This window comes from Thamnophis sirtalis, unplaced genomic scaffold (assembly GCF_051295495.1).
Source record: "Thamnophis sirtalis isolate CommonGarterSnake01/CBP01778 unplaced genomic scaffold, rThaSir2_p1.2 scaffold_4, whole genome shotgun sequence".
NCBI lineage: Eukaryota > Metazoa > Chordata > Lepidosauria > Squamata > Natricidae > Thamnophis > Thamnophis sirtalis.
In genome coordinates, this window is record NW_028261384.1 from 40,701,170 (window position 1) to 40,713,669 (window position 12,500).

The following is a 12,500-nucleotide window of genomic DNA, read 5'->3' on the forward strand; positions in this document are numbered from 1 at the left end:
TAGGGCTGGTTTTTCGTGCCTCTGGAGCCTGGGGAGGGCGAAAAAAGCACACTAAAAATGCAGAGGGGGGGAGCGCTGGTCATGCGCACTGGGGTCATGTGCGCATGCACACTGGAGTTATGCGCAAAGTATTATGGATGTGGCTCGCCTGCGCACAGCCCCCCTCCGCTCCGCCTGCTTTTGGCACGTGAGCCAAAAAATGTTCGCCATCACTGGTCTAGAGTTCACAATAAGGAAAAGTCCACCATACGTTCGGGAAATTAGTTCCAAAGTTATTTATTTATACACATAATGTACTTCACAATGAAATAGAAACATTTCTGTCCTTCGTTACACCATGTTCTCAAGACTTTTTCAAAGCTTGAATTAAATGCAAACAGCTACTTTAGAACGGATGAGAGAAGTATTCAGTAAAGAAATGTTAAGGTCATCAGTGTATCATTGCAAATTCATGATCAGAATATAAACATAAGTACTCAATGAATACATGCATGAACCCTCCTCCTGAATACTGCATCAGTGAAGGAGATGTACTGGTAAAGTAGCTTTAAGAGGAAGCAACACAATGCAATTGAATTTGTAACTTTCATCTCTGTAAAAGCATCCTCATTCAAAATCTTCATTTCCAGAAACATTAATGCAGATTAAAACAAAACAAAAAAAAAAAACCCTAGCATGACTTATCACAATTGTGATGATGTCACAAATGTTTTAACCCCTGTGTGACATTCCCCAAGAATAAATCATCTTCTTTCCTTACCTCTCTCTTTAACCTATTCATATTATTGTACATCTGTAGTATTAACTGGCAACAACACCCTATGTTTTGAGTTTTAAGACAAAAGGCTATATGGACTCTGATTTACAGAAATATTTTAAGCATTCAAAGGACAATATAGCCCGTGTGACTAATAAACAAGAGAGAACACTGATATTCCAAAGAAGCAATAAAAAGTAAGCCAAGATACACATTTGAAAAATATATGAATTCCAAATGTAAAAAGACAATCCAGGAAAGCATGAGAGTTTTAACTATGATTGTTGAGAAAACGTTTTACTACTCAAACTGTAAAAAGAAATTTAAAATGTAAATAGCAATGATATAGCTATATGCCAAGAATATTATTCTAGCATGCTACTTTAGGTATTTATCAAAGATTTAGAGACAGCATTTACCCTGGTATCAGATTAGGGACATCAAATTAGAAAATCAACAACTGAACAAGGAAAAAAAAACTTATTACAGTGTAACTGGTAACTCATTACAACTTATATAATTAAACAAAGAATGAGGCAAAACACTCTAACAGTGATTTTTAAAGTGGGTTTTTCTTTTTAAAAAAAATGGTTTTCAAAATTATCTGATAGATAAATGGAGTATTAAGGAAGTTGCAAAAGAAAAACAAGCTATTTAGATAAGTTTGACCATAATTTGGAGATAATTGTGATAAGCAATGAGAAAAATGCTGAAAAACAAGTATTGGACACACAAACAAAATGATCTTTCATTACTTAAAAGAAATGCACAAATAGAGATACCAATAAAGGAGAATATTTGTAGCTCAAGGTTGAAACAAGAGGTCCTTGATGTTGAGCTTGCTTGTTTTCTTGCAAATGTTTCATTATAAGTACCCAGTTTTCCCCAAAATAAGACCACCTTGGATAATAAGCCCAATTGGGCTTCTGAGCACATGCGCTAAAGTAAGCTCTCCCCCAAAATTTTGCAACACAGCAGCAGCCATGAGATGACCATGCTTGCCGCCTCCTGCACATCAAAAATAATAAGACCTCCCCCAAAATAAGGCCAAGTGCTTATTTCGGGGGTGAAAAGAAAATAAGACCCTGTCATTTTCGGGGGAACATGATAGTACTTAGTGTAATGAAACATTTGCAAGAAAACAAGCAAACTCAGAGAGCACCAGAGATATGGCAACTGGATTTTTGCTGATAAGAAACGAAAGATGAGACTTTTGGATTTTATTTTTACTTAAGAGATGAGATAAGAAGTGAAGAAAATATATGTTGTACTCTAAGGATTTAAAGGTATCTCCTATCATATCTCACTCAAGGGGAAGTGTTCATATCAGATTCTCAGCCAAGGGAGAGCTGAATTGTCTGAGAAACGCTTCCATCATCATGTGGCCAATACTAAAATATGGAATACAATAACCTTTTCCACCGAAGCAGTACATATTTATCTACTCATATTTGCATGCTTTTGAACTGCTTGGTTTGCAAGAGCTGAAGTGAGTAAAATGGAAGCTCACCTTGGCACTTGGGTCTTGAACCCAGGCTGTTAACTGATAAGGCAGCGTATTAACCTACTGAGTCATCGTACCACCAATGGCTGTAACTGTTGTACCTTAGGTACAACATCTTAATCAATGATTTGGATGAGGGAATAAATGGGGAGCTCTTCAAATTTGCAGATGACACCAAGCTGGCAGGAATAGCCAACGCTCCAAACAACAGATTTAAGATACAGAAGGATCTTGACAAACTTGAACATTGGGCACTACCTAATAAAATGAAATTCAATGGTGAAAAGAGTAAGGTTCTACATTTAGGCAAGAAAAACGAAATGCACAGGTACAGTATAGGTGGTACCTTGCTCAACAGTAGTAACTGTGAGAGGGATCTTGGATTCCCAGTGGATAACCATTTAAATATGAGCCAGCAGTCTGCAACAGCTGCCAAAAAAGCCAATACAGTTCTAGGTTACATAAACAGAGGGATAGAATCAAGATCACGTGAAGTGTTAATACCACTTTATAATGCCTTGGTAAGACCACACTTGGAATACTGCATTCAGTTTTGGTCGCCACAATGTAGAAAAGAGACTCTAGAAAGAGTGCAGAGAAGAGCAACAAAGATGATTAGGGGATTGGAGACTAAAACATATGAAGAACGGTTGCAGGAACTGGGTATGTCTAGTATGAAAAGAAGGACTAGGGGAGACATGATAGCAGTGTTTCAATATCTCAGGGGTTGCCACAAAGAAGACGGAGTCAAACTATTCTCCAAGGCATGTGAGGATAGAACAAGAAGCAATGGGTGGAAACTAATCAAGGAGAGAAGCAACTTAGAATTGAGGAGAAATTTCCTGACAGTTAGAACAACTAATCAGTGGAACAGTTTGACTTCAGAAGTTATGAATGCCCCAACACTGCAAGTCTTTAAGAAGATGTTGGATAGCCATTTGCCTGAAACGGTATAGGGTTTCCTGCCTAGGCCGGGGGTTGGTCCCTTCCAACTCTGCTATTGTATTGTATTGTATAGATGTAATACATTGCGAAAGTTATTGTAATGAAAGGAGAACCTATTTTTTTATACTTTTTTCTTTTTTATTCTTATATTTTTATAGTTTGTGTTAGCTTTTATTCCAGTTGTATAAAAATTATTTGGAAAAAAAAAGCTGCCTCCTAACTTCACCGAATCTCAACAGAACTCTAGCACATTGTAAGCCTGCTATTTTAGGCACAATTATTTGGATGTTCACTGGAGAAATGGGTAAGAATGTTTAGAATCTTCATAGATGAGAAAATCCTTCCACTACAGAGTAGAACACAGTGATCATTTCATGCAGTGGAAACATAGCAAACATTTTCAAGATATTTGCTGTATGTCCCCAAAAATAAAAAGTAGCCTCATTCCATTGGAAATAATAGTGTCCTTGATTCTACATGGAAGTTCCAGACTAGTTTAGGCAGTGGTGGGATCTTACCAGTTTAACAAATGGTTCGGTGATCGCACCCCCGAACTGGTCTGAACTGGTAGACTCCCATCCCTGACTTTAGAAGATGTAAAACAGGCTACAAGAATCACAGATATTTATTATACAAGCAAAAGAATGGCCAAAGGTTTTGTGAACAAATGCTGATGATCCAGAGATATTATTCACAAACTTCTCCCTAATCTGAAATGCCTGTCTTACTCTGCCTAAATTAGGATTAGTCCTGCAAAGCAGAGATGTTGATATATAAGGTTTCAAAGATAAGATGCCCCAATATTAAAATCCAATAAACAGAAATTAGAAAAGAAATAGCAGCACTGTAAAGAAGGGAAAAATAATGTGCAACCATCCTTACCTTTAAATATGGTGTGGGCATAGTTTTGGGCAGTATGCCTTCACTTAATTTTTTTAAACAACATTGCCTGTTCTCAGTAATATCATGTGATATACATATTTTAAACTTTTTATGTGCTGAGATAAGAGTATATACTAAAAAAGGATGCAGTAAACTAGCAATCTAGATTTTCAGGACATGCCTTGTATGTTTAGCATGTGTAGATTTCCCTGACATTATATGCTATACGATAAATAAATAGACAGACAGACAAACAAAAGCATTCCATTGTTCCATTGTTAGGGGAAGTTGATCACATATGTAGGCCTTCCTTTAATTTGCAACCAAATAAAATGCTTGAATGCCTTGGTTTAACCTCACCTACATCTTCTCATGTATTATACTCAGTTTCTGACTGTAATACTGATTCAAAATATCCGTAAGCCTTCCCTTTAAATGATCACCAATTACGTACTGATCTATGGTATGCATAAAACTGAATTTAAAATGAAATATTAGGACAATAGAACCTCTGCTGATGATCTAAGTCTAATAAAAAGCATGCTCATCAGGACGAGATTGCACTTTTATGCTGCCCTGAGGAAAAGGAAGGTGTCCATATTACTTACCAAATTGACCGTCACGTTTTATATACAATTCTATTACGCCATAAGCAATTGCTGTTGGAGCAGGGATTTCTAATACCACATTAGAGTTCTTGATCATATTTCCATTTTCCTTCACTGATACCTAGAGAGAGATTTAATTGTTGGTTAATTCGTGCAAATTAATTCCAAAATGCATTAATTTAAACATGAAAGGATGACAAGAAGTCATTTTGTAGAATTTAAAAATGATTTTTCAATTACTTTTAAGTGAGTTAAAACCAAAAAATGAAACAAAAAATGCCCAGAGTTGATACATTTAAGATCTCTCAGCCCAAATCCTTAAAGGATGGCTGCAAGGATAAAATAGGTGGCGGGGTGGAGGGGGGGAGACACAACAACAAGTGTGTGGAGAGAGTTATGGCACCAAGAGTTACCTGTTAGATAAAATTAAACATACATAAATGAGAATATATATATATATATATATCTTGATATTGGAGTCCTTGGTCTTCTCTGAGCAGATGTTTCATTACCAATCTAGGTACTGATAATGTTAAAGTTGATTAGGAAACATCAGGAAGCAAACCATCAAACTCAGAGAGCACCAAGCTCTGCATAACTAAATATTTTAGAAGTTGTTTTAAAATTAGACAGCTCTAAAATGTGTTTTCTTAAGTTTGCCTTTGAGAACTAGGTGGGTTTTTAATTCACAAAAGACAGGTCTACTACAAGGGATTCTCCTTAATACAAATGGATCTCTACAAATACACTTATGGTGACTTTCAGCTGGAATGAGTATTTCTATAATTAACTTCTCGTGAACTTTTCTACAGCTGACAGAATTGGAGCAAAGGATTCAATTATCTTTAGTTTTATCCAGCACTTTGTAACTTTCATTTAAAACTATAGCGAGGATGTGTTAAGGGCATCACACTTTGATCTGAATATAAATCTTATAAACCTTATAAATCCTACAATTTTTTATTCATTCTAACATTTAATAGCAAATAGGTTTAGTAGCAAACAATCTTCAAACTGCATAGAACATTCATTTTTGAACAGAAACATTAATATTTCAACTTAATGCAAACAAGTTTATTTGTGCTTGTGACAAATAAATGCACTTGTTTTCTTTTTTTAAAGGCTTCAAAAGACACAGGGATATGGTCAGCAATGTAATACAAGGCTGGAGTGGACAGGGATGAAATTTCAACTTTTTCAGAAGGGGAATTTAAAGGGCACAAAGGCTATATACATCTTGCAGGGGGGCGGTGATATGGAAAAATGTGATAGAATGCTGTAATAATAGTCCATCACTATTCTTCCTTATGCATTAATACCTTTATAATTTTTGTACTTATTCCCACCATTCCAGCAAGTTTTTCCTCTTTTTGAATATGTTCGGATATTAAACATTTCTGAGTCGTCAATATTTTTTCTATAAGGATACAAAGGACATCATTCTTTCTTTCAAGCATTTGTTCCAACAACGAAGTCTGTAGATTTATTGTCCTAAAGGAGAAAAAAATACATTAAAATTTCTATGGAAAAAAAGCTTCTGTTTAATAGATGGACTTAATATTGTTTTCCTATAACAAATTGATAAATAATTCTCTCTTTAGTAAATAAATATGTACCTTCCCTTCACATCTTTCATAAGCTTGTGCAAGTCAAGTTCTTGCTTTTTAAGATTTCCAAAAGAGGACAGACTTTCCACAACATCGCTTGCTCCAGTTCCTAAATTAATTCTTCCAAATGACGTATCAATGCTTCCTCTGATGCAGTCTTCAAACTTGCCTTCATACTTCACAAAGTCAGACTCTACAATAACTGAGGGGGAAAGTAAAATATCCAAATTACAGAACATTAAACTGGAGCACAACATAAATTATTTTTAAAAATATAAAAAACTATTCATAACAAAACATATTGACTTACTTAGTAATTGTTTTATACTGCTCCCTGTATTTAAAAATGTTTATAATCCAATGAATAAAGATGGAGAATCTATGGTTCTTCACATGATATTAAAATAAATGCAGTTTCTTTGAACCAGTGGGCCTTGTTAGTAGAGTTTACCAATGCTGCTTGGGTGTCCAAAGTTCCCCTCCTTAGAATATATGGATCTGAATGTTATAAGTCTTCAATAATTTGAAAGGATTTGGGTCTTAGAAATGCATGCATACATATGTGACATTTAAAGAAAAATAGCAGTCATTCTAAGTAACAAATCTCTGAATTCCACCAGAAGTTATTCTGTCTATCCACTGGGAAAATGAAAGTCACAAAATAAAAGTATTGCCATGCTTTGTCTATCTGCCTATTTATTTATTTATACCATCCCACAGTCAACCCCTAGTTCTGATGGACTATGGACAATACAGTGAATGAAGCACAAAATTAAGGATACAGGAAATAAAACAACTTGATACAAATCTTGCTGGATATTAAAGTCAATCATGCCCCAAAGCACACTGAAGTAATAACTTTTAGCCAATGAAAAACTTAAGACGAAATTGAACCAATCATATATTTGAAAGACTAGCACGGAACAAACATTTCCTATTCTAAATTTCTTGGGGGTCTCACAGTTGTGTTGGGATAATATGCAATCCTATACACTCAAGCTAATTCTTAATTTAAGAGGTTTCTTTCATATTCATTTTCTTCTACAACTTAAAAGGCTAATCAATTGAATCCTAAGAATCAATAAAACAAAGCAAACTTTCAAGAACTGTTGTCCTGACATGTTTAAAGTAGACTGAGTCGCAGAAGCTATAGTAAATCATTCATGGCTTCTCTGAATTCTACTTTTGCTGTTACTGATATATAATAATAAACCAGTTTTTGAGAATGGGTTGCCCAATTATAAAATTACTACACTGTATGTATACATTTACAGAGCCCTGATTACCATATGCAACTTTCTATCCTCCTTTAATTTTTCACTCTCATGGAACAATACCTGCTCTTTGAATTCTTTTGTCCTTTTTTGGGAGAAGAAACCCTGTTTCTCAACAAGAACAAAATAGGGAAACTAAGATGATGTTAAAAGGCGACATTTCTTTGATGTAATTCCAAATTCCTATGTTTTTACTATAAAAAGTCAGTCAGGGCAGAGAGACTGGTGGCTCCTCAAGGCGATATATATTCATATCTTGAGGCATCATATCAAAGCTATGCTTATTGGCAAATAGATGGTGCACATATGTATATTTTAACCTTCCATGTCCTATTTTTATTTTTTAATCTTATTAGCTGCATTGTTTGTTCACCAGAACAAAAAGGCAGGCTACATAGAAAATAAAAAAAGATTCCGGTGTTCTGAGATTTACTCCTGGAATATATCTAACTGATCACTGCAGGAATGATCCATCATCTTCTGGAATATGAATGGGAAATGATTTGTAGACTATAGATAGTCCTTGACTTATGATCACAATTAAACTCAAAATTTCTGTTGCTAGACCGGATAGTTGCTAAATGAATTTTGGCCCATTTTATAACTTTTCTTGCCACAGTTTATTTGTTTATTTAGAAAATGTATATAGCTGCCTACTTGCTCAGTGACTCTAGCCAGCTTACAAACAATTAAAACACAGTATAAATAAAATAAACATTCTAAAAAAATAAAAAACCAATAATGCCCCCACTTCCGGCCATAACATATGTAGTAGTTAAGTGAATCACTGAAGTTGTTAGTAACACGTTTGTTAAGTGAAACTGGCTTCCTCATTGACTTTGCTTGACAGAAGGTCACAAAAGATGATGAAATGACCCTAGGATACTGCAATTGTCTTAAATATGAACCAGTTGTCAAGCATCCAGATTTTGATTACATGATCATGGTGTCATAAAAATATCCCAATAAAAAAACAAAGGGGAACCACAAGCAATAAATCTTACTTTAAGATCAGAAGTATTTTGTTTCATGAGCAATTTGGAACATGAATAGCCAACATACCAATACTTACATTAACAACTTATTGCAATAAGGTCCACTGACATAGCTGAGTCCAGCAAGGATTAGCTACGGCCAGTGGCCCTGAACTCTTCCCAAGACCTTCTTTTATACTTTTCTGCACGCATTTCACAACTTACTTCCTTGTTCTGTCTTACTGACAGTCAGTCTCCACATACATCCGTGTACATTTGAAGCTCTCAGACACTTGTTACATTTAGTTCCTCATTTCCCAGTGCCATCTTGTGGTTGGCACATTTCAATGCGCTCATCTGATATCTCCTACCATCTGCAACTTTTAGTTCCTTATTTCTTAATGTTCCAGATGTTTCATGCTCAAAATATCTCCAAAGCTGATTATATTGTAATTACAATATAATCAGTACACCCGTGATGGCAAACCTATGGTATGCGTTCCGGAAGTGGCACATAGAGGCATCTCTCTGGACATGCGAGCTGTTGCTCTTCTGGTTTTTGGCGCGCCAGGTGGCTGCTCTTCTGTTTCCAGCATGCGCATGTGCACTGGCTACCTGGTCTTTTGGTTTCTGGTGCTGCACATGTGAAGACCAGCTGGCCAGTGCGCTGGAACCAGGGGTGGCTTCCTGAATTGGTTAGTACTAGTTTACTGCATGCGCGTTGCTTGTGCATGCGCATTTGACTAAAAATTGCTCTATGCATATGCAGAACCCTGCTGGCAATGGCAAAGATACCGGAGAACTGGTTTGGGGGCGTGTCAGGCCTGGGTCACCCAGGGCTGAATTCCACTACTGGTTCAGCCGACCTGGGCCAAACTGGTAGCAATCCACCTCTGGTTATAACCAGAAGAGCATGCATACCAGGCAGCTGCTCTTCCAGTTTCCAGCACACGTGCGCGCTCCCGCTCCCGTTATGGCACTCGGTGCCAAAAAGATTTGTCAATACTGTTCTACACAATACGGATTACAAATATTTAGTTAGTTTGCAAATTTTAAAGCAGGCACTGAAATATAATGCCTTATAAGATATCTCAATAGGAGCATAGGGCAATAGAATCAAAGAGTATAGGTATAGGAAGAGATTTAGGTTATTTTCTCATAATGGGAATTCTTCAACAGTCCCAAGTGTGAAAACGGTCATAAATAACTTTTTCAATGCTGATGTAACTTTGAACAGTCACTAAAAGAACAATTGTTTAGTTAAGGATGATCTTTTTTCATGAAATAACCAATGTGTTATAGGAGAAAAACAAAATCCAATATTTTACACATTCCCACTTAATTTAAAAAACATAGTTCGCAAGTCATAAGGCTGAGTTCTCATAGAGCCAGAACAAAACTAAAAATATTACAATGTGACTTAGCATGGCACCAGAACCCAATCAGTAAGATTCTATTAACAGTATTCAGAGCAAGATAATGAACTCTACTTCAGGAAAAGAACAAGGTATCAAAACAAAAAATCTTTGACATCTTTAAAAACAGAAAATAATAAAGTTCCTTAATGATCCTGAATTGTAACCCACAAATTTGCTATCCTAAAATAGCAAGTATAAGCAATTTTCTTAAAGAAAAATTATTTGTCTTCAGTTATATTAATTGTAGAAGTTTTTTTTTACTAAATTACCAAATGGCTTTTCAGGATATTATGCCTAAATTCAGTTTAAATCTGAGATAATCTATTTCCATCCGATTAAAAGCAGCAATTTCTTAAATTGTCAACAAGTATTAATTTAGTAATGTTAGACAAAATGTTATCACTAATTACTGCTATTCTGAATGGTCAAAGTGCTTCCTGAGTACAAACTTAGGCATCCACTGAATGATCAGACTTTAGCACTTATTCTTGTGTAAGTGATCTTATTAAGTATTGCAGGCAAGGAATTTAATAGCACATATCCCATAAAATGACATAACTTTAAATTGCATCATTTTTAACTACAAAACTGTAGAGTTTCACAATTGAAACTATTATCTAATAGATCAATCTGAACTATTTTGACTGAAAATGGATTTTAAAAACTTAAAAAAAACTTCCAAAAAAACCCAGCAACCAACCACTTCTAGAAAACGAATAAAAAAACAAAATGACATATAAAATAATATTGCTGTATCTAACTTTTGGGGAAAAAATGATAACTATTTCAAAGTTCAACACTAATAAATCAGGTCATCTGTACAATAATGCATAGGACTTTGCACTTCTTCTTATCTCCCATAACAGTGTTTAACTGTGACTCTACCTGGCTTTATAGGTTCATGCATGTCTTCAGAAAGCAGATCATTCAATGAAACTGATGAGAGATGATACTTTGGATTTTGCCAGCACCATGTTTTCTTTTTCTTTGTGACTAAGTTCAAGAACTGTAATTTATCTAAGTTATTCAGGGATGACACAGAGATTAAGTCTCCTCCACAGTCAACCTCCTTCACAAAAGTCTTGGTTGCTTTTGCAAACATCGTAAGGGTGGGAGATATTCAACAAAAATCTGGAGAAATAAAATCAAAATATGAGAAATACAAATAGTGTGAGGAAAAACATCCATTTACAAAGTAATCTTTGACTTGTTACCTCAGGTGGGACAAATATTTCTGTTGCTAAGCATGGCAGTTGTTAACAACTCAATTTTACAATCCTTTTTGCAGTTATTAAATGAATCACTGTAGTTGTTAAGTCAATCATCTAGGCAAATCCAATTTGCCCCATTGACTTTGCTTATCAGAAAGCATATTGGGAAGGTCACAAATGATAATCCAGAACCTTAGTATGCTGCAATTATCATAAGTACATGTTGGTTGCCAAATGTCTAAATTCTGGTCATGTGAATGCTGCAGTATTCATAAGGACCTGTCATAAGTTATTTTTTTCAGTGCTCTTACAACTTTCAAGTCGCTAAAAATTGTGTTAAGGCAAGGACTATAATTTAAAGTATACCTATATAAATAAGATTGATTTGTACTTATAAGATTTCTACCCAGCCATACTTTGCAACTCTGTTCCCTATTACTATAAGAAAACAAAAGAATAACTTATTTTAACCAAATTAAGGCAAATATTTTTTTAAATACAATATTTTAACATACATTTGATTTTAGCTGGGGAGTTGGTGACTGTCGGCAAATATATTTATGCAGTTCATGGCAATGAAAAATGCCATTATGCACTTCTTTTTTGCCTCTGATGATCCTCCCCACCCCTCATTTAACAGAATAACATCATTCGCTGCTCTATAGATTAGAGACTATTCCAATAGTATGTGCAACAGTGGCAGAAATAAAAATAAAGCAGCCATAGTTACACATGTTTGTGTAATAAATGAAGAGCTGTAATTGTAAGACAGCAAAAAGCCAAAGCAAAGCAACCTTTTTCTGTTTTAATTCAAACTACAATGCTTTGAAGCAGCATTTCTCTGTGCTGACAGAGGAATTTTGGAAGTTTCCGCAGTCTTTAAAACTGGTGAGATTGAAAAACAGTCAACTAAAGCCAAAACTTTTGGTGGTTTTAATTTACTCTCATTGTAAAACTGTAAGAATTGCATAGGAGACAAAGAAAAGGGGGTACTTTGTGCTATCCCCCTTTAGTACTAATTTGGATCATCGATGCAATTTAACAGCAGCAACCGCAACCTTCCCGTCCCCCTCCATCTAACCATACAGTACCGAACAGGAAGATCTTTTGAGCAGGGATCCCCAAACTTGGCAACTTTAAGACTTGTGGACTTCAATTCCCAGGATTCTCCAGACAGCTATGATGGCTATAGAATTCTGGGAGTTGAAGTCCACAAATCTTAAAAGTTGCCAAGTCTGAAGACCTCTGTTCATGAGGAAGGAGAAAGCGAGACAGCGACGATTCAGAGGGTGGGAGAGCTGAAGAGGGTGAGTCTTGCAT

General features: G+C 35.5%; 1 protein-coding gene across 1 annotated transcript in view; it reads right to left on the bottom strand.

The window, feature by feature from the left end:
* GSDME (gasdermin E) overlaps positions 1-12,500 on the bottom strand; it is a 28,370-nt gene that overhangs the window by 15,506 nt on the left and 364 nt on the right. The window contains exons 2-5 of the mRNA XM_087712795.1: positions 10,855-11,100; positions 6,313-6,505; positions 6,016-6,187; positions 4,697-4,817 (exon numbers count right to left, since the gene is read on the bottom strand). Of these exons, the coding sequence (XP_087568921.1) occupies positions 4,697-4,817; positions 6,016-6,187; positions 6,313-6,505; positions 10,855-11,071 (703 nt within the window). The 5' untranslated portion in view covers positions 11,072-11,100. The remainder of the gene's footprint in view (positions 1-4,696; positions 4,818-6,015; positions 6,188-6,312; positions 6,506-10,854; positions 11,101-12,500) is intronic.